A 22,015-nucleotide genomic window follows, 5' to 3' on the forward strand; every position below is an offset into this window, starting at 1 on the left:
GGCAAGTCGCCTTCTAAATGATCTTCCCAAAGCTATCAGAGAAGAACCTGATCACAAAAAATTTCGTACTTTTTTGAAAAAATATTTATTAGACCATGGTCTTGCGATTGCGAGACCATGCCATGATTGCGATTAGACCATGGTCTTGCGATTTTTATTATGCAACATACCTAGTTTTTTTTTTTTTTTTTTTTTTTTTTTTTTTTTTTTTTAAACGACAATTTCTCAATATCCTAACTTAACATCTACTGACCGATTGAGACCAATCCATGAGCAATACTTTATGCTTTGATTTATTCCTTCTGCTCTACTTAGTCTCAATTTTGTTCATTTGCTCGATTGTTTTTATTTCTTAAGCCCGTCGATTAATAAATATATTTAATATATGTATATTTTTTTTATTTTTATTATATATTTTGGTGTATAATTTTCATTTTCATATGTTCTGGTCTTAATTCTCCGTCAGAATCTATTATATCGATGTCTTTCAATCCTTCGCCACTTTAAACTCTGCTAATCTTGTCTACAGTTTTACAGTGTCTTTTTTTATAGAATAACTTATTTCTTTATTTAAATATTATTATTATTTTAATAGGACGAATAGCCATTGTAAAATATGGAAGTGCCTGAAAGACAGTTAATAAAAAATAATAATAAAAAAATTTCTTGTAGAACGCAAGTTCGTCTCTTGCGTAAGTGCTAACTGCAAGTAAAAACTGCATTAGAAACGTTTTGTGATCCATTTTTTAAATTTTTATTTTATCACTACAGTGAAAAGCACGTTCTCGCTATGATTATAACTTATTTATATAAATTAATGAACAATTTGAATTGGTATATCTCCTGTCAAACGTAGTTACTAGTCTCCTGGATTGATATTTGTGATTCAAAAGAGTGGAGGTCTGGGTAGAGTTTGACATGAATAAGAAGACTTTTAATAAGATTTTTTTAGTCGTTACAGAATAAAAATTAACCATTTAAATCACATTTTTTCTTTCACTTTAAACTGAATGGACTTTCAAAAAGATTGTGATATAAGGCAAAACGAATAAATTACCATAATTAATAATTTATGGGACAATTCGTACAGATAAGGCGTTAGAAAGGCATTGTGATGTTAGGGTATCACATCCAAAGCAGTTTCTCCTTCAGAACCGCTGGTCCAAAGGATTTCTAACGGTGCAATGTAAGTAGACGAAAAATTGTCAAATTTGGAAAATCGCAGTAGGCGAATCGCAAAAAAACACATATCTGATGTTTTATTTAAAACTGAGATGTGATTAGATTTAACACAGGAAGGAAAGTAAAGAAACACTTTTGATACAATTGATACAATTGTCAGTCTTTGCAGCAACCCTTCAAACCCAGCCCCGCGCCCTTCTCACTCCTAAATTCCACCAACGTACATGAGATCAAGTTGCTTTTAATAACAACCCCCATCGTTAATGTTAAGCGTCCTTTAATCATGCCCAACTCGAACAAGGAGGACAAACTTATACGGAAATGATAAACAATAGTTATATTTATGTTTCTTTTTTTTACTTTATATTTTCTTCATTAAAACCCAGTAACAAAAAAATGATGTATGGTACTCTATAAGTCAAGCATATCTTTTCCCCCCATTTTTTTCAATTAACAATACTTCCATTGCCACTCAACTGCCATGAAAGTTTCCCTAACTGGCATGTAAAGAAGCATTGTGCCCACGTCGAGGAACTTCTACAGAATATAGCGATTCAGTAGGTGTTTCGTGACGTCATTCTCCAACTTTCAAAGTAGTATCAACAAATGAATCTGGACGAACTGCATTAGCTGATTTAGTACTTTTAATCAACATGTTGTGGAGGGTAAGTGCGGTAAGGATGCAATCTGCCATGTATCGGCCCAAGATTGGTAATACTAAAAAAGGTTCTCCGTCTGTTACACAAAATCCAGAAAACATTTTCTGAGTTTTTACGAGCTCTACTATGTCTGTAGTTGTAAATTCGCCTTTCCTTCGTTCAAACCTTGTTGAGGAGAAGGCTTCATTATAAATTCTTTTAAAGCGCATGCAACATTCCCCAGAAAAACAAGAAGCGCATTTGCGCTGTTCGTCAACTTTTCGTCAGCGGGAAGCCCAACTGTTCTGTTTGCAGCAGAGAGGTCTTGTTCCAAATGCCTAAATCATTAGCCCGGCTATAGCCATCAAAATTAAAGAATGTGTATTTTGTAATTATAGTAGAGGGATCCTTCAATTTTTGGCTTTTAAATTCTTGCGTGCTTACTGATCGCACAAGACCGTTTGGATAATTCCATCGATTTTCGAATCTTTCCGAAACATTGGATAGGGGGGTATAATTCAACGACATTGACAAAAACTTGCAAATGAACACATCCGCTTGGATGGTCACAGACAGATAGAATTAGCGATTACCTGTACTACATCAACTTCAAAAAATTTCGGAACAAAAATATTTCTTTTTAATAATTTTAGCGTATTGTTTTGACATTTAACCAAGGGGCGGCGGTATAGGCGGGGGGTAAATGCATACAACATCTCATTGAACATCTTGATTCGAATGTTCGATAAATGTTTGATGAAAATTCAAATGTTGGATAAATCGCATTTTACATTCGAGTTGCTTCTCATCCAACATAGAGCTTTTATTCATTCGACAATTCATAATGCAGGATCTTGCAGCTATCATTTATTTAGATGACGAAAAACCAATCCGAGAAAAAAACAAGAAAATGGATAGAAATGAAAAAAGAAGAGGGATATTTTACAAATACTTTTAGAAATATTATTTGGGAAATATATTTAGGAATTATTGAAGATAGACACGGTTTCCGAGAAATGTTACAGATGGATGTGGGGGATTTTGAGTTTGTTCTCAGCAAAATTTTAGACCTAACCTCCTCCAAGGAAAAACTCGGTGGAACTAGACGGCAATGTAAAAAAAATTAAAAAAAATTTGTTGCCTCTCAAATTCATTCATCCAACATGCAAAACTTCCGATGGACATGTTTGTAAAGACTCCTTGTTTATAGTGTTAGCTTTACGCAAAAATGAATTGATGGCATTATCCAGCACATTAAACTTACGATTTATACTGCTTAAAACAAAGAAAAGGTTCATTATAACGAAATACAAATCTTTAATAAAAGGTGTTTTTGGCTTCACCAGAATAAAATATTTACACTTTTCTTTTTCCTTTTCCCTTTGCTCCAGTTTTTCGTTTAAGTTTAATATTGCTCGACTTTTTAAAAAGTTTACCGGCTGTTTTATTTTTGTGAAGTTTTTCGTTCTTTTTACTCGACTTAATATTCTCTTTAAAAGACTTTTCCGTCCCTCTGTCTTTATCTTTATTATACTTTGTGTCTCTCTTTTTGAAAGGTCTTCTGTTCGTTTGTGAGAATTTACGCTTCTTTGGCAAGCTCTTCACCAAATCTGAAGAAAATAATAAAAAAATTAGATAAGAACATGCGTTATTTTCACTGTACAGAGTCAACTGAAAGCTCTACTGATAGAACGAATTCTATACAACAAATTACGTTATTTTATTATGCAACATTTTTTTTCCGTATTTCCAACACTTAGATTTTTAAATATATGTTTTTTTTATAACCATGACATAAGCATCCGTAGGTTTAAATTCGATCATTTTTTAAGCATAAGCTAAGCATTATGTGAAGCCTAAGAAAATGTTTTATGTTTTTTGCTTCGTAAGCAGTTTTTCTTTTTATTCTTTGTCTGAATTAACCAGTATGTAGTTGATTTAAGTTGTAATTTCTGATGTTCAAAATTCAAATGCAATATTTCTTTTTTCAAATAAGCTTATTTTGAGCCTGATCATGTGTTTTTCATAAGCATATTTTAATAAATCTTTTCAAAGTGCTTTACATAACAAAAGTTGTATTAAAGGCATGTCATCATCTCTTCTATTTGAAGAGGGTTCTTTCTCCCATAAGGCTTAAATCATCAAATTTCAGGTTGGGAATATCCTTCACTTATGCTTGATTTTTTTAGAGAATTTGCAGCATTTGATTATAAAAGTTACGCCTATATAAAATAGAGCGTATTAAGGAAAAGATTAGTGGGAAGACTTAATAACATGAATATCTTAGAAGGCTTCGAGCGAACGAATTTTGGCACACTTAACTTTCGTTAAATACATTGAAATTTTACGGTGTTTCAAGCATAGAAAACATGCTTCGTCCAAAAAGTAGACTTACCATCGTCTGGCTCCTCTCCGACTTCTTGACGATAATACTCAACGTCGTCATCCTCACCATCACTTACGTCATCCTCTTTATCATTGGCGTCATCTTCTTCCATTTTCTTGTCTTAAAAAAGAACAAAATTAATTTTCAGACCTAGTTTTAAAAACCTTATGAGCTTTGTTACTGAGCGTTTATCCTTTTTTTTTTTTAAGTCCGGCCAACTTTTATTCCGTGAAAATCCGAACGCCCAACAAGGGCGGAAAGACACATCAAAAACGTTACAAACCTTCTTCATTGTCGTTCTCGTCACCAGCTTTTCTTTTCATACCGGCTATGCTTCGCTTTCTATAGAAACAAACAAATTTAGGAACAATTTTTGACTGCTATAAAAATTATGCCTAAAAGAGCTGATGCTGAGAATGTCCTTGACATTGAAGGGTATTCCTTTACAACATGATGCGAGCTATGACGATGGAAGTGTGACCGTTTTAAGATTTAAAAGCAAAAGCCACTCGCATAAAGGGTAAACTCAATGCTGAACAAAGAGAAAGCATTTTCGGTTTAGTTATTATGACTAAAATTAAGTTATGAAGCAACAAATTTGTTTAGAACACAAAATGTGCATTGAAACTTTTTTGCTTACTTATTTTCTTCTTTTTCTTTCCCTTTTCGAGCTATGTTTTCTTCTTGTTCACGTCGACGTTGTTCCTTCAGTTTTCTAAAAAGGAAGAAAAAAGGAAAAGTAAAAAAATAAAGTATTAACCAGAAAATAATTTTAAGAATTCATCGCTTTTATTTTTTGCAATTAATTTTAATGAAGAGTTACCTGGCTTGTTCTCTTTTCTTTTTTAATTCTTTCTTCTGCTTTTCCGTTTTCTCAACTAGACAACATGTAACAACATTAAAGACAGAGTGTTCTCCAGTTTTTCCCCACTCCCCAACATTTCGACCAATAAATCGGGCAAACATGTTGGTACGGCTTGTTTCACCATTTTTTTCCCAAACAACAAGCGGCTAACATTTCTACATATTCATTTATTAACTGTTTGTTGTCTTTCGATGTAGGATGTCAGAGTACGAAGCAAAACATTCAAATTGTTCGTTTAAAATCTCAAATGTTGGTCAAAAATGTTGGCCAACATGTTGGCGCCCAAAGAAAACCGCATATCATGTGGTTTTAGCCAATGTTTGATGACGATGGTGGTCAATGTTTATTAAAAATTTAATAAATATTGGCCAACTTAGCTATTTTTTTTTCTTTCCTGACATGTTGGCGCCTTAAGCAAACCAGACCAAACATGCTGATCAGCGGGTATTGGTTGAAATGCTGGGCAACATGCCCGGTTTGCACCCGCCTTTACACTAACTCTACTTTCAAAAATTTTTTAAGAACAGTCAACAAAGTTCTATGCGCTTTGTCATATGTCAGTTATGATTTTCAAAAAAACATATTCAATGTATTCCTAGAGGTTTGGTTTAAAAAAATATTTATTACGGATAAAAAATATCAAGATCGCGAAAGATTTAAAGAATAAACTTTCGCATTAAGCACTATTAATAAAAATAGAATACAAGCCTGTTTTATTCGCTTCTTTTATTCGCTCCTTAACGTAGCGAGTTCACGAAACAATAGATTTCAACAGAATAACAAAATATTGTTACACTTACCAAATTTGTGGTACAAAACCTCTCCACCATTTACTCCCTCTTGTATTTTAATCAACATCAACTTTAAACGTGGTCCCATCTTAAACAAGAAAAAAATCAACTACATTGCTAATACGACCACTACAAATCAAAATTTGAATTATTTAACTACCAGTCGCTAGCTCCTGGAAACATCAACGGGAACTCATATTTTTGGCTCACAATCAGAACGTCGGGTATTATAACAGACTAGTCGTTAGCCTTTGAAAAACCTATGGGTTCTTCCGGCCATGCATAATCCGGTCTCCAGATTAACTGCATTAGTAAACACAGTAACCCTATATCTTTAATTCTGCAAAATAAGTTGTCATAAAAGTTGCAATATTGCATTGTAGCTTCGGTTTAAATAAAAGACAGGTTTCAACCTATCGTTACCCTATATAGCTAAAACATTCATCCATCATTTTTTTTATTTTATTACACAACAAGTTGTCGTGAAGGTGTCAGAATTACCCGCTGTAAAAGTATCACAAGCTAACGAGACTGCTATTGCACTGTGCCCCGATTACCTGTCATTGTATCAATTTCTAGCCAATTAAAATTGGTTTGTTTAACATTTAAAATTGACTAAAAAACGTGATGATATATGTATTCTAACATTTAAAAAATAATCGTTACGAAAATAAAAAGCTTTTACAAGACAAAAACGCGACGGTGGCCCTTGGCAAAAATCACAACGACCAAGAGCGGTTTAGAGGATTGATTTAAAAAAATTTTACAAGGAATATTTCCAATTGTCTCAACAAAGTTTTCGCAATATTTAGGTGAAATCCACCGCAAGACGCCATTTTATAAGCAGGAAAAAACCCCGTTTTGTTTCGATTTTTTTGTTATCATTATGGATTTCACATGCACAAACAGACGGATTGAATACGTTTACCTCTGTTAGCCGAATAGCACTTTGTCCAGCCTTTATGTTACCACGTCCAGGAACTCTTTGTGGAAGTGTTACTTGAGAATCCGCAGGATCTTCGCCTTCGCTTTCTGACAGGTAGGCAGCACTAAAAATAAAGAAAAAATGACAATTTTTCAGAACTGTAACCATCTTCTCCTGATGTTGTTTGGTTCATATTTTTTTGGTTTTCTCCTATCTAAGAAAATGCTTAAGCAAGAAGAGGCAACCATTTGATCTAAAGCTTATTTTAAGCTGTTTTTATCGTTCATCAAGGTAACCTGAAAATGTTAAAATTTAATGGGTAATTTTCAAATTTAACTTAGAGAATAAAACTAACATTGAAAACTAAAAGGACAGCTGAAAATACATAAGAACTTTTAAACTGTTCTATCTACTGTTCTATCTATATAAAACAAGAGATTACATATCTAGCTTCGCGACTAGCGGATACACCACATTGTGCTGAAAGGATCAGTTGACAATTGAGAAGAATTGTCAAAAGTTTTAATAAGAGGTGATATTATGATGTCAAGATTGGAAAATGAATAACTGAAGAGCTGTAATTACCATGAACTGTTCACATACACTCACCACCTTATTATAATTATCTCATAATTTTACGATTTAATAAAATTTTATGGATAAAATACTTCACTAAGTAATAATTTCGATTTAGCCATCAATAATTGCCACCTTTTGCATTGCATATTGCATAATGTTCATAACCATTAATGTTTGTTAGATTTTAGGTTTAAAAATAAATATCAAAACAAAAAAAAATAAACCGGATTCAGTGCAAAAGTAAAATGAAAGTGAAATAACTATTTTTACCAATATTAACAGGCTTTTATTGATTGCTTACACGATGTAACAAAAGTCCTTTGGTTAAAAAAAAACAACGAAGATGCACTAAAATTTTTAAAAGCCATCTGCTGAGGGATTGTCCAAGCAAATGACTCACTAATTATGATAACAGGCCAATTTTAGGCACAGTAGTGCAAGTGTTTGTCTTGACCTGTCTTTACTAAAATATTTCAAAGTGTTTTTGCAATTGTTAAAAAAACAGTCCACTTACCCTGTCACGAAATCGCTTATATCGTTTAAGGATCCCAGATTTGGAATTTTACTCTTCAAAAGTTTCTTCACACTTCTACTAACACCTACTGGAACAGCTTCAATATTGCTATAACAAAACACAAAATCGAGGTAAAAAACTAACAGTAACACAACAGAGATTTCACAAAGTAAAATTCTACATAAAAAGAAAGACAAACTTACTAGTGTCTAAAGTCCACTGCACCTGTTTCGCTATCGTAATTAAACATGGCACATCTGCGTATTTCACCAAGTTTAACCTGCAAGATATAAAATAACAAGTCGTAAAATATATAAAAGCCTATCTTGCGTTAAAAAACTCCACCAATGTTAAGCGCTATATCAAATTTAAGTAATTAGTAATATCGTGAGATGGTAAAAACTCTGTTTAGTTAGGAAGATGAATGAATGTTCCGTTACTAATCCAGACAGCATGCACTAAATTCGTATTTAGTATAAAATGACATTATTTTGTTAATTTGCTAGGATAGCAACAACTTTAAGTTAGCCCATTACATGCTTGGTTAATTGTTTTGTGTTGACTATCTTCTTGAAAAAAAAAAATTAACATGTTTGGTCAGGTTCCTATGTTAATCAAAATTAAACAATTGCGACCACATTAGTTGTTTTATAAAATGTACGACTTGTAGAACATGAAAATTTCCTTTTTCTATGTTATAATGCCCGTATACGTCTATCCGTCCGTCCGTCTGTCTGTCACGCAAAATGGTAGCTTAGCTGCGACGGGCGAACACGTGGATTCTTCCACGGGCTAACGACTAGTTGTATCTATGATCCCAATGCTGTTTGTATACGAACGCATATGCACAAAAAAGCGACCAAAATTTTAAAGTAACTGAATCAGGACTTATCAACTCCGTTTGTTACATGTAAATTAATTTACTGTAAAAGCAGAAATAATGACATTTTTTACAAACAGGTTAAATCTTTTAATACATGAATTAAAAGGAATGAGAAAACTGAAGGTAAGAAATGTAGGAACACAAGTAATGTTGTAAATTTAGTAAAGTTAGAGAAATCTTATTTGGTAATTTATGTTTATAAAAAAGCATATAGGTACCATTTAAGCATTGTAAAAGCGACAATTAACATCATGGACGAGAATTACACTGTCAGAAAAAGAATGTGATTTTAAATTATAATGATTAAACTACCATAGCTTGTACTTTGAAGGTGGCCACAAAAAAGAGGATTTTAAAGAAGATTTTGCACTGAATTCAGATAATTTTTTCGCAAAAATGAAAATTTTTAAAGAAAAATAGAGGATCTTAGAGGATCAACGTTTTTTTTTAGGTTTTTAAAGTCTATCAATTTCTGATGTCAAGAACAAATATGTTTAGGAAAGTATTACTTTCAGGATAAATGATTGAAATAAAGTTTTTGATGAGAGACGTATTGATAACATAAAAGATAGAACAGTTTATAACACTGTAACAAATTTAAAATCTCTGTACTATAGTAGTAAAACTATCAAACTATTATCAGTGTATCTGAAAAATAGAGGAGTTGAAGAGGAGATTTGGTCACCTTTTTAACTTTTCAGAAGACCATTAAGGACTTTAACGGAGGTTTTTTAAAAAAGATCACGCATGGCCACCCTGACTTCAGTTACCACCTTATAGCATGGCAAAATTAACATATTACCTGCTAAAAATTGCAACAAAGAAAATGATACTTTCAAGCTTACAGAAAGCAAACATTTTGCCACTTTAGAATTTTTAAAGCATTAATCTTCACACGTAATTGCACAAATAAATTTAGTTAGTGATCTAAACTCACCCTATGTAAAAGCAAGAAAAACATAGAAAAAGTAAAAATTACCTTTTGGACCTTTATAGCTGGAAACATGTTTTGGAACACTGTTGTCATTAATTTAACTTCTGATGATTCAGATTTGAAATTGTTTAACACAGCCTTAGTAATAAAAACAAAGTTAAATGGTAAATACAGAATACCTTTAGAATGAGAAGTAGACGGACTAGTGCTTTAAGAAAAGTTAACTGAGAACGTAGAAACATCTCCCATAGAGTCAAGGCTTCCACATGATATCATGACTATTTGAAGAAACAGTTTGGTCACAAAATACAAATTATAGAAATGACGAATCATGTGGGAATTCTTTTGGTAGAGTGTATAAACCACTTAAACGTTTGGACATTTTGCATGTGCTAATTATCGCACACCTATTGCGCAAGTGAGTGGTGCATATGCAATTGATGATTCTCCTGAAAAAACCTGCACGTTAGTTTACCATTATACCATAAAACATGATTTACTCACCAGTGGAGGAAATTTGAACTGTGCACCAATGGTTTTTGGTCTTTTAAGCACGGCTGTTACATCTTTCATTAAGGAGTACTGTAAAAAAACATAACTAGGATAGTTTACATCGATTAGTTAATTAATTAGACAATGTTGGTTTTTGTACTTTTATAAGAAACAAAACATATCAATGCAGGCAATAAATACATAGTAACCATACCCACCTCATCTAGTCTAAATGTCAATGTTGGTCCTCTTGGTAAACGAATTAATTTCTAAATAGTAAGTAAGACCTAGATGAAGCGGAAATTAAGCAACAATAGTAGGCCTCATCCATACCCAAAGCACATTTCTTTCAATAATCAACCTCCCAGTTCAACTGTGCAAAGTCTCCTCAAAAGCAACATATATTACCATATATTAGCACTATAGCGTGATTTATGATAACATTATTTGTGTTTGTTAAGTTCAGTACTGACAAATCAATTTTTTGGTCAGGGTAGGTCATACTAGTACTGTGTCAGTAAGCAATGAGCTAAGCAACTTAGGGGCCAAAAGGACCTCTAAACTTATAGAGGAAACCTGCATCAACAGAATGTTGACTTAGATTTACCTCACAATTAAGCTCCCAAATATATATGTATCTAAAATTAAACTTGCATTCGGCAACCTTTTTTGACCATAAAAATTTGTGTAACCTTTATTCAACAAAAAAAGATCTTACCATATATGGTGACTTTTCAGTGGTGGAGAATATAATGAAGTGAGATATACCGTATGGACCAGCAACATTAACAAAGTCCCTTAAGACATTATTTTTGTTTACCTAAACAAAAGAACATGTATACAACACATTGGCACTGCCTAAACTGAAAAATTATCTCTGCTTTATTTCACTATTTAGCATTTTATGTTTACGCACTATTAAAACCTTTTTCAAGTTGTTTTATAATAGAAAAATATTCATCATGGAGTGATCAATTATGTTCCATTTTGGCTATTTATTGTGCCTTTAATTTTTATTTGTGTTGACATAGTACAAAGCATACAAAATTTTAATGATTTCAGTGAATCAATTTACATGAGTTTGACATATTTAAGTAATTTTAAGGATAAAAACAGTTTTGTTAGCATTTCTGCTCTTTACCCAACACTTCAGTCATTTTTTTTGTATTATATACACTAAATTACGCAAACACATCCCCAGGACAGAGCTTGATCTAATTTTAAAAAATTATTCTATTGCTAACTTACTTTTAAATTGGTGGCAGTATATGGTTCCAATAAATGCCGTACATCTGTAATTAGTTGGAGAATTGTTTTTCCAACTTCTCCTCTGTGGAAGATAAAGGACCTTGGAGTGGAGTCATCAGTAAGTTCGGCAGCCTTTTTGACTGTCTTCTTTTTCTAAAAAATACAAAAATTTAGCAGTAATATAAAAGAATGAACTTTGAGAAATACTTTTGTGAAACACAAAATCGAGGGAAATAACTTTCTTAAATGTTCTCTTAAAATGTTTATTTAAGTTCTGTTTTCAGAAGTTACTATTCTAGCATTTCCAACAAAAAAACATAGGCACAGCAAAAAAAATTTTCAACAAAAAGTTGAAAGGGATGGTAGCAAAGTCTTTGGAAGTTGCTACCCAATCTAAGCTCATTTCTGCTACAAAAGAAACAAAGGCTGGAACCATCCGAAAATATCTCTTCTCTAACTGTTAATTAAGTTATACTATTAGAAAACTACTTTGTAATCATATTTGTATAATTGCTTATTGTGAAATATAAGGTGATTCTGTGTAAAAATTATTATTACTATTTATATTGTAACTAATTAATGAATGTTTACAGTTCCATAATTACAGTTCTAGTTCCAGAACTTAATAGAAGAAATGAATTAACAAATTTCTCAATCAAATTTGGTGGTTCATTGCTGGTGTCTGCAAAACCTATAAAGCCTGATATCTCCTCAACTTCTCAACAAAACCACATTGCTAACATTATTTTGATCTGCATTTTAGAACACATTATACTGGATAGAAAATCGTTGCATGTTGACATGTGTCGTTCACAGGTGTTCACATTACACTTTTTTGACTGATTTATCACTTGGAGCACAATTTCAATTTTAGAAAATCTATCTAAATAACATCAACTGGGAAGTGTATTTTCTGTATTTTTGTGGGCATATTTGGCTCAAAGTGATGGTAAATTGCTCTTTACAAAGTGTTTTTTTATCGTATGATGAATATCATACAAAGCATTAATTGTAAAGAGAAAACTGGTTTATGTAAAAAAATAATACGAAGAAGGCTCCTAAGAAGGCCTATGACAAAAAACCACACTCTCCCTTTCATTCCATTATGAAAGGTTGCATTACGAAAACCTATCCGATACATAACGTATCCAGTGGAAAAAATCTGAAAGCTGTCTAAAAGCCGAAAGATTATTCTGGGCACTGCCACTATAAATATTTTTAAAAAAATCAGTTTTTGAAACGTTGCGTCATGATAGCTATCCAGTACCAAAATCATGCTGCAAAACATCCTCGATAGTGTAAACAGAATGTCTATCCGATATGATTTTTATAACGACATGAAATTTATCCGGTATAATGTGAACAGTCTCAAGCTTTACACAATAGTGGCAACAGGCTAACTAATTTTTCAAAAACAAATTTTCTTCACATAAGCACAAGGTTTTTGCTAAAGTCATCAAAATTATACTTTTGTAAATGTTAATTGTAAATGGGCCAATCAACTAGTATAATATACGTAAACTATTATTAAAACTTTATCTTAACCAAGCCTCACCAGAAATGTTGTGTGGGATCGCACTCGCATATTTTGTTTTAGCAAATTATCGCACACAAAAATGTCAATAAAATAGCTTAGGCGTGCAATCCACTATAAATCAAGTATATTATTAAAAAATATTTCTAGCTAGTAGTTTCAAATATAATTCATTGTTAACAAATAAAATTAGGTTGGACCTATCCATTAATACAAACAAAATCTCAAACATGTGTCACATCTACCATATATTGATTTTTTAAGGAATCTGTAGGACTGCATAATTAAAAGACCACACACTTAATTCCGGTTCGAGTCATGTCAGAAAAAATCCCTTTGCTTAAATTTAAAACTAAAGACCAGAAAAAAAATTATTAAAAAAATAAGTTTCAGTTTTAAAAATATATAATAGACCAGTTAAAAGGCTATAAACTTTCTTGCTGGTGCTTATTAACAATGCCTAACAACAGGTAGCAAACAAAACTGCCTTTTTTATTTTAGCATTTTGAAAAGTGAAACAGTCACATGTTTTTAAAGATGATTTAAATAAGTTCAATATAAAAGTTAATTTTATTTAAACATTATTTCCGCTATGAAAGACAAGGACTGGTTCATATACACTCTTGGTTTGGGGTTCACTAGTTTACCATTTGTCTCCATTATGAAAAAAAAATTAACAAAGCAGTAAAAAAAAATGACTCTTCCTAATGAGTCCTGTTTTACTAGGCTTGTGTCTTACATTTTCTCCCAATACCAATTACAACAGCAAGAAGAATACAAGACTTATTTACCTTTTTTGCTTTCCCCATTGTATAAGATTTTATTTTTATCTAGAACGCTAAAAGTAAATATAAGATATAGAATACAATATGTATACCTGATTAGGGCATCTACTTTTTCATAAAAAGGTTCGTAGCTGTTCACTTTACTCTATTTTTTTAGTTTGCAGTGTATTCAAAGGGCAAAAATGGTGTTTTTAAAGCTATTAATAGTATATCTTTCTATAAGAAAGTCTTCTGGACAAGGAAAATTGACCTTTTAGTAGTGTTTCATATCCATTTTGATGAAAAAGTGAAAGTAGCTATTGTCTCCTATATTTCATTTCACTTCATCCAAAATTATATTTTTTATGTGAAATTTTTTCTATTCAGTCCATAATTCTACCAAGAATCAATTTATTTTAAAATTGGGAAAAGACCTATATATATTTTATTTTACATCATTTTTGACCCCTATTATGTCATTAAATGTCCCAACGTTACAAGTATAAAAAGTTCTGGATTTACGGCCCACAGGCATTTTATGCCACCCCACAATGCTACACTAGACCAAAAAAGCTTGGTATAATATAGTCCAGGTCTTTTGCATACAAGGTGACAAGCGTGCACTCAAGTGCATGGGAATGTCAGATAACGTCGAAATAACAACAATCTTAATTCATGGAAATCTTATGTTGGATCACGCACCTCAAAGCCTTATTTATAAAATATGTGGCTTATTCTCCCAATCAGCAAATATCACATGATACCTTTTAACCAATTAAAGTTCCACATGTTTTATGGTAGCCATTATGGTCACGTTATGCATGTTGTAAGCTCTTTATAAATTAGGGGCGAATTTTTCCTAAAATCTTTGATTTCTAACTTTAAACCTGACATATTGTGTTGTTTTAGGTGAGTTTTTGCTAATTTAGCTTTACTTTAATTCAGATACTTGTATAGCCAGCTACAGCTGGTTCTTGTTTAGTTAAAGCTTCTTCTGTGAAAGTTTGACAGAATAAAAATCTGTGTTTTTCCTCAACCAAAAGTGGTACCATGTGACATTCTGACTGGGAAGATTGGCACATTTGTACACAAATGACTGCCCCAAATTCAAGCCAATCAAACAGACTAATTTATTTCACAGAGCAATTCGGTGATTCGGTTTGACGTCATAACAAATTTTTTGGAGGTGAAAAGTTTCCGTATTTTAGGTGAAGAGAGTGCACAGCTAGACACATTTTGGAGTTTTAAGAACAATGTTAGGAAGTTTAAGCACAGATAATTTTTTGGAGTAAAATCTGGATAGCTAAGCATCATTTCCAGACAGATTTTTATTGTGTTTACCTTTCGGTAGCTAATTATTCTTCCATTTCTACATTTTTTAGCATTCTTTATCATACAAACTAGGTTTGTTTTCACCTTGCAAAATTTCAAAAATGGCGGATGTAGCACAAATGTGATTCGTCAATTGAGCAAAATGTCAATCATCCCTGCGGCAACGAAGCTGAACCGAATCGCCAAATTCCTGAATTTAAAAAATGCAGGGAGTTGTCTGATGGCAAAAATTTCTTTCTTTTAACCTCTCCTCTTTGGATTTCCTGTTGGTATAAAAAATCGCCTTGGGTCGGAGGGGAGAGGGCGGTAGAGATAGATTGTTGTGTTGGTTGGGAGTTTTGACTTGCAAAAGCAATAAATTTCTTGCTAGCTACAGATTCTATCAGAATTATATGAAAAGCTTAGCTAGCACTTAGACTGATATTCAAGCATGCCTGAAATATACCTGAAATAATAAAAGAACAAAGCAATCCTACACAACCAAACCAAACCAATAGAAAATATATATATAACTAAAGCTGCTAAATGTTAGACAACGCGCGTGGCCTATGTGATTTTAGAATATGGGAAATATAATGAAGCTGGCAAATTATATATAGTGTGAAAGTACAAAGTGGATATACTTTAGGAACAAAAAATTTCGAACGGAAAAACTTTTCGGATTTTTTTGTCCAAAAATTATTACTGTCTGAAATTTGTGTCTGCCGAAAATTTTTTTGTTTTTTCTAATTTTTGTAAAAAAGAACCAGTGCATAGACATTATATAGGGGAATTAGAAAAGCAATAAAAACTGCAGTTTTTGAACTTATTATTTTCGTTATTTTCACATTCGAGCTTAAAAAGTTTACTTGCATAAAGTTAATCAATTAAAATTACGTCGTCGCAGGTATCGTTAATCACAAAATCCGCATCCTCTTCTTCATCCTCCAAATCTTCATCACTCACGTCATCAACCATTATCTTAAGATCATCCCTATCTTCAGACAAAAATCGAACGTCGTAGTTACTTTCAATACACGACCATTTACGAAATAATCCAGCCTTAATTTACAATGTCAATGGTTTCGACAAAGCTGGCATTTCTGAGTTGGGTCCTGGACACCCTCTTTAAGATCTTGATTGAATATATATGTACACTATAAAATGTTTTTAGCCTTCTTTTTGTGTCATTTCCGTAATCATTACGTTTGAAATTTGGTTAGAATTTATTCAAAAGACTTCCTATACATTTTTGAATTTATAAATCTTGTCCAAAAATTTTCCCCCTGAAATACAAATTGTGTCCGAAAGTTTTTCCACCGAAGTTTCCTCCCCCCCCCCGAAGGTCAAGGTCAACGAGATTTGGCCCTGAAATTGCAAAATAAATGCCTGGAATTCTTTTCATTGTAAATTCTTGTTCGCGAAATCTTTCTCAATGAAAGTGGTTTATAATCAATCTCCTTTCCAATTTAGGTCCACTGATGTTTTTTATTTACAAAAACCCTGTTCCCGGTGCCTGTTGTCTTTCACCGTTCCTATATAATATAAAAAATAAAAAGGGACAACAACAACCTTTTAGGTGACAATTATGTTTGGCCAAAAATCATGTCTAATAAGATAAATAACAAAATTTATCAGCCTGAGGTCTAAAGCCATAAAGTCATTCTTGTCTCCAGAGGGTCGAGTAGTGTGTTTCTAAATGATGAAAAACCCTCTATCAACAAATCAATTTAAAATTGTAAGAAATCAACTGTTCCGAAGTAATGAGGATCAAATTTTTTCTGAAAAAAGCCTACACGTGTATAATAAAATTAAAAGCTTACTTGTTATATTTAACTTTTTTTTTAACATTTCCAATTGTAAATTTCTATTTGGCAGCTCTTTTAATGACGGAGAGTGGGGTGTAAGATAATAAGACTGCATAATCTTCTACTAACCCCATTGCTATTTATTCTGTATGTATCCTAGCTATATAAGCCTATACTTGTAACTGTGGAAGTAAAAATTCCTATATGTAATTTTGATATAGTTGTTTGTTGTTTTCTGGCGAAAAAATCAGAATTATGCAGTATTGACAGAACATTTTCCTAAAACCCACATTTTAGAAACAGCACAATGGCTTTCTCTCTTCTCTGGCTGCAAGGAGCAATGGAACTGCCATTACATTCGGAAATCAGAGTCTAGTGAAGCATACGGGAGGCCTGATCACATACACCTATTTCCGAAAGAGAATTTCAGACTATGTAGAAGAATATGTAGCCATAATCAAAGATTACTTGACTGAATACAGTGTAGAAAACGAAAATGAACAAGACAGCGTTTATTTTGAATACTTCTATTACTTTTTTTTTAAATAAACTTACCAGAATGTACCGACTTCAACATCGCGGGAACTAACTTCTTGCGTATGTTGGATTTTTTTTAAATAGAGGATATAAAATGTTGACTTATCAATTCATGTGTAATTTTATTGCTTTTAAAAAAATTACACTATTCACGCGTCCTCGCGCTTCTTTTTGTCAGCAACCGACAACTGCATTTAAGGGTAAAAATGTGCTGGTAATTTGCCTGTGGCTTAGTCGTGTACTCTTCATTTGTCTCCATTGAACGTTTGTAAACGCAACTCTTCTTTGTTTCGGTACCAAGCCTATCCATAGACCATATTCTCGAGTTCTTATTGACCTATCAACTTTCGTCAAAGTTTCTATAACCAGTAAGAAAAATTAAAAACAAGTAGCACGTGTAGTAGCGTCTTTGTGCTTGAAAAGTTTTGTATTCTTGTCTTGGGTCTTGATTAATTATTAAAAAATAGTCAAGTCCTGGGAAGAAAGTTGCAGTACATCGCCGCTTCAGGCGTAGCCCACTCGCAATCTTGAGAAAAATAAAAGTGGTTGCCAAGCATTATTTTTACGCATTTAACATTATTTTTATGCAGTCACCATTATTTTTATGCATTTAACATTATTCTTATGCATATAACATTATTATTACGCATTTCTAAAATTTACACAACAAAGATTTTTTATGCACTTATCGGCCACGGTAGGTTACTAACCTCTTGTGGCTTTTATTATTATTATTATGAATGTTTATACAGGAGTGATATAATTCAGTTTTTTTAAAAATGCTCTTAATATATGTCCTGTGAAAAATAAAATTATAAAATGTTGCGTTAATTAGCTTTCCGTTGATTTCCAAGTTCAAGGTTGATCCGTTTTTATTTAAATTTTTGCGAGTGCCGAATATCATCGATTCGGTTTTTCCAGCCTTCAGATTTAATACAAGTTCGTTTTCAATGAAGTACCTGTCTACGTTTTTCAATTCAGCGTTGAAAGCGATCTCAAGTTGCTGACTTGTTTTTCGTCCAATGTATAACACGGTATCGTCCGCAAAGTTTAGTACTCTAGAATGTTTCAAACAATTTTCGAAATCATTGAAGTAGATTAAAAAGAGACAGGGTCCAAGAATGGACCCCTGTGGTACACCACAAACAATGGGGTTGGGCTTAGACCATTGACCATTTACTTCACAAATCTGGGTGCGGTTAAACAAGTAGTCTGCGAACCAGTTTAGTGACAAACCTTTGACTCCATAACTTCTTAGTTTGGACAGGAGAATGGAGTGGCTTAAAGTATCGAAAGCCTTTGACAGGTCAACGTAAAGCGCACCTGTTAAATTCCCTTTGTCCATCTCCTTCCTGATTTCCTCTGTCAGATAGAGTATGGCTAATTCGGTAGATCGTTTCTTCCTGTATCCGTATTGGTTGGGTGTTAAAATTTCATTTTCTTCAAGATAGTTCACAAGTTGAACATAAACAGCTCTCTCCATTATTTTAGATATGACCGGTAGGATGGAGATCGGTCGATAGTTTGACATTTCGTCCATTTTCCCACCCTTGTGGAGTGGGATGACTTTGGCCAACTTCCATTCAGTTGGTATGGTGGCTGTTTTTAGCGACAAGTTGATGATGAACGATAAGGGACTTGATAACGCTGTGGCTCCGTCTTTCAAAAGTCCTGATGGTATTTGGTCATAACCTGTAGCTTTCTTGCGCTGCAACTTCTTCAGCTGACTTTCAACAAATACATTTGAAACGTAAGTGAACGCAAAAACAGAATTCGTATTTTCATTCACTTGACTTGGCTTACTCCATATAAATTCCTTCATTGGCAGTGCAACAGATTTAAGTTTATTTGCACATGTGGAAAAATATGAACAAAAACTACCAGCTTTTGTTAAGTTTTCTGCAGCCGATGTACATGTGCCATTGTTTACCGACTTCCCTTTTGTTGGAAAAATGCTTTTAATAATTTTCCAAAATTTTCTTGGGTTACTCTTGTTCTCGATAAGGAGGTTTTTGTGAAAACTGTTCTTTGCATTTTTTATCATGTTATTGCATCGGTTCTTTAGGTTTTTATAAAGACGCCAATCAGCACTGTTGCCTGATTTCCGTGCCTTCCTCAAGACAGTATCTCTCCGAGACATAAGTCTCCTAACCTCCGTACCTAACCACGGGCACATGCCTCCCTTCACTCTCTTTTGTATGAGCGGCGCGTGTTTATCGATTACGGTTAACAAAATATTTTTAAAATAACTCCACGCACTAATTACATCAGTCAATGTGTACAGATGCTTCCAATTTTGTTTATTTAATTCTTTTAAAAAATCATCATGGTTGTAGTTGGTATAATTACGACAAGTAATTACTTTTGGTGGAAGTTTTTGACCAGTGTGTCTTCGAACGCAAGCGACGCAATCGTGATCGCCAATACTCAAGGGTATAACTTTTGTGGAACGAATTAGCGAGTGATTGTTTGTATAAATCAAATCTATAAGGGTGCTTGATTCTCTTGTTGTTCTCGTAGCCGCTGTTACCAACTGTTTAAATCCCTGGACAGCTATTGGCTCTTTAAATTCTGAATGATCATTTTTATTTTTATAGTTAACATTAAAGTCGCCCATAATGATAACTTCTAGCGATAGGTCATTAACGGTCTCAAGCGTATATTGAAAATATTCTTTCCACTTCTTGTGTAAGTGAAGTGAATTGTCCGGGGGTCGGTACATACAACAAATTAGATAATGTTTCGCTTTTTCCGGGCATATTTCGATCCAAATGTTTTCTAAAAATTCACATTCAAGGTCTTCTCGTCGTTTCCAGTTTATATTCTCCGATACGTATATAGCAACACCTCCTCCTAGGCCAGTTTTTCGTCTCTTTTCTACAAACTGGAACCCCGGAATACAAAACAAGCTATCGCTTTCGTGTACCATATGTGTCTCTGATAGAGATAAAATTGAGTTTTTCTCTCCCGAAAATAAAGCCGTAAGATTTCGTAAACAATTTGTCAAACCTCTACAGTTTTGGTGAAATAACTTTACTCCTTTTCTGAAAGTAAAATCTGTTAATCTACCAGTATTCCCATTGGCTTGTGGTCCCGGGCACGCTTCAATATCTCCTGCTATCAATAAAAGTAGCGGTAAAAACAAACTGCGTTTTACGTAAGCTAAATTCCTGCTCTTTTGATTCTGCCATAAACAACCAAAAGAAATTGCAGCATCCACTTGTGTTAGATTTGTTGAAACTTCACTATTTGTGAACAGTGGTTTCTTTACAAGTATACCAATAATTAAAACAACAAGAATCTTTGTCAAGAGCCAACTTGCGTCCGCTCTGGCCGCCATCATGAACATTGTGTTCGTTATACATTATGATAATTTGATAAAATTCTTAGCAGCTTATAATCAAATTCAAAAGGGATTTGTTAAGGACGGCATATCGGAAGCAATTGATCACTAGCTCGAAACAGAAACTCGTTTTCAGATTCAAACTGCACCTTGTATTTTATTTATGATACAGGAAAAAAACTTGATAAATAAATTTGAATTTAATGTCCGAAACATTTTGGTTGGTTGATTGTTGTATGTTCTTTTTTCTCTTTCACGAGTTTCTGGTTCCAAGGCTAAAAATTCAAGCGGCGTTTGAGTCATGCGAGCCATGTGTCTAGCCTTTTCCCCAATATGGGTCGTCCCAAAACTCAACTTCGATCCCAGGGTCTGTAGCGTGTTTTTAACTTCGTTCCCAGCGCCTTCGTCTCTTTTTTGTATCGGGACTGGCGAGACGAACATGTTCGTATCGCGCCGCCTGAAAGAAGTTAGAAAAAATACAAGATACCCTCTTGGGCCCTGGGGCCCACTGTTCTGTCACAAAGAAGGGCCAACGTCTAAAGTTAGGCTGGAGATTGGGTCAAAACAGAACGCACACAAAGTGAAAGTAAAGTGGGATTGGGTTGGAGGATGGAGGAGGTTGTTTCCTACTTTACTCTAGTCTGGTCTGCTAACACAGTATAATATGTAACTTCACTGAAAACTTGATGCCCTTTCTTTTTGGCACTTACTGCTTTTGTAAAATGGTGGCAGAACAGAAGTTCTGGAGTAAGGGTCTTGGTGTAGGAGAGAAATGTATCTAATGTAAGGGAATCTGGAATGTTAAAACTCCTCTTGTAACCAATTTTTGCAGTTTTTGCATTCTTAATGCACTGTCTCACATGAGGGGTGTTTGTGTTGGGTCAAGGATAAATATTCTCCTGTCTTTTTTATATACAGTAAAGTACATATATTCTCTTGCTCTTGTGCAATCATTGCAAACTGGTAATAGGCTCAGCTCTTTATTTTTTTGTAATAATAAAGGAAAAGCTCTTTTTTACTTATTATAATGGACTACTTCCATATGTTTATCTGTGGCTTTTGACAGAGGGTGTTTTTATGTTTTATTTATTTACCAACAAATTACCTTAGTGTAACGAGGGTGCCGATAAGCTGCATACGCCGTAAAAAGTGCGGGTGTTTTCGGGCGAGTTCGACGTTTTGAAAAAAATTCAAGTATTCGCCCAAAAAAACCCGCATAGACCCGAACAATGCCTGAAAGAAAAAAAAAACAGACACTAATATATGATTCAAAAAAAACTA

At 33.4% G+C, this 22,015-nt stretch overlaps 1 protein-coding gene across 1 annotated transcript in view; it reads right to left on the bottom strand.

The window, feature by feature from the left end:
• Positions 1–3,117: 3,117 nt before the first annotated feature.
• LOC130612521 (suppressor of SWI4 1 homolog) overlaps positions 3,118–22,015 on the bottom strand; it is a 29,992-nt gene continuing 11,094 nt past the window's right edge. Inside the window, exons 2-16 of the mRNA XM_057433841.1 lie at positions 13,763–13,811; positions 11,438–11,590; positions 10,908–11,009; positions 10,408–10,458; positions 10,202–10,279; positions 9,743–9,835; positions 8,084–8,160; positions 7,881–7,988; positions 6,791–6,911; positions 5,872–5,950; positions 5,030–5,084; positions 4,847–4,921; positions 4,490–4,548; positions 4,216–4,326; positions 3,118–3,430 (exon numbers count right to left, since the gene is read on the bottom strand). Of these exons, the coding sequence (XP_057289824.1) occupies positions 3,177–3,430; positions 4,216–4,326; positions 4,490–4,548; positions 4,847–4,921; positions 5,030–5,084; positions 5,872–5,950; positions 6,791–6,911; positions 7,881–7,988; positions 8,084–8,160; positions 9,743–9,835; positions 10,202–10,279; positions 10,408–10,458; positions 10,908–11,009; positions 11,438–11,590; positions 13,763–13,780 (1,434 nt within the window). The 5' untranslated portion in view covers positions 13,781–13,811 and the 3' untranslated portion in view covers positions 3,118–3,176. The remainder of the gene's footprint in view (positions 3,431–4,215; positions 4,327–4,489; positions 4,549–4,846; positions 4,922–5,029; positions 5,085–5,871; positions 5,951–6,790; positions 6,912–7,880; positions 7,989–8,083; positions 8,161–9,742; positions 9,836–10,201; positions 10,280–10,407; positions 10,459–10,907; positions 11,010–11,437; positions 11,591–13,762; positions 13,812–22,015) is intronic.

The sequence above is a fragment of the Hydractinia symbiolongicarpus genome, chromosome 10, assembly GCF_029227915.1.
Source record: "Hydractinia symbiolongicarpus strain clone_291-10 chromosome 10, HSymV2.1, whole genome shotgun sequence".
Taxonomy (NCBI): Eukaryota; Metazoa; Cnidaria; class Hydrozoa; order Anthoathecata; family Hydractiniidae; genus Hydractinia; species Hydractinia symbiolongicarpus.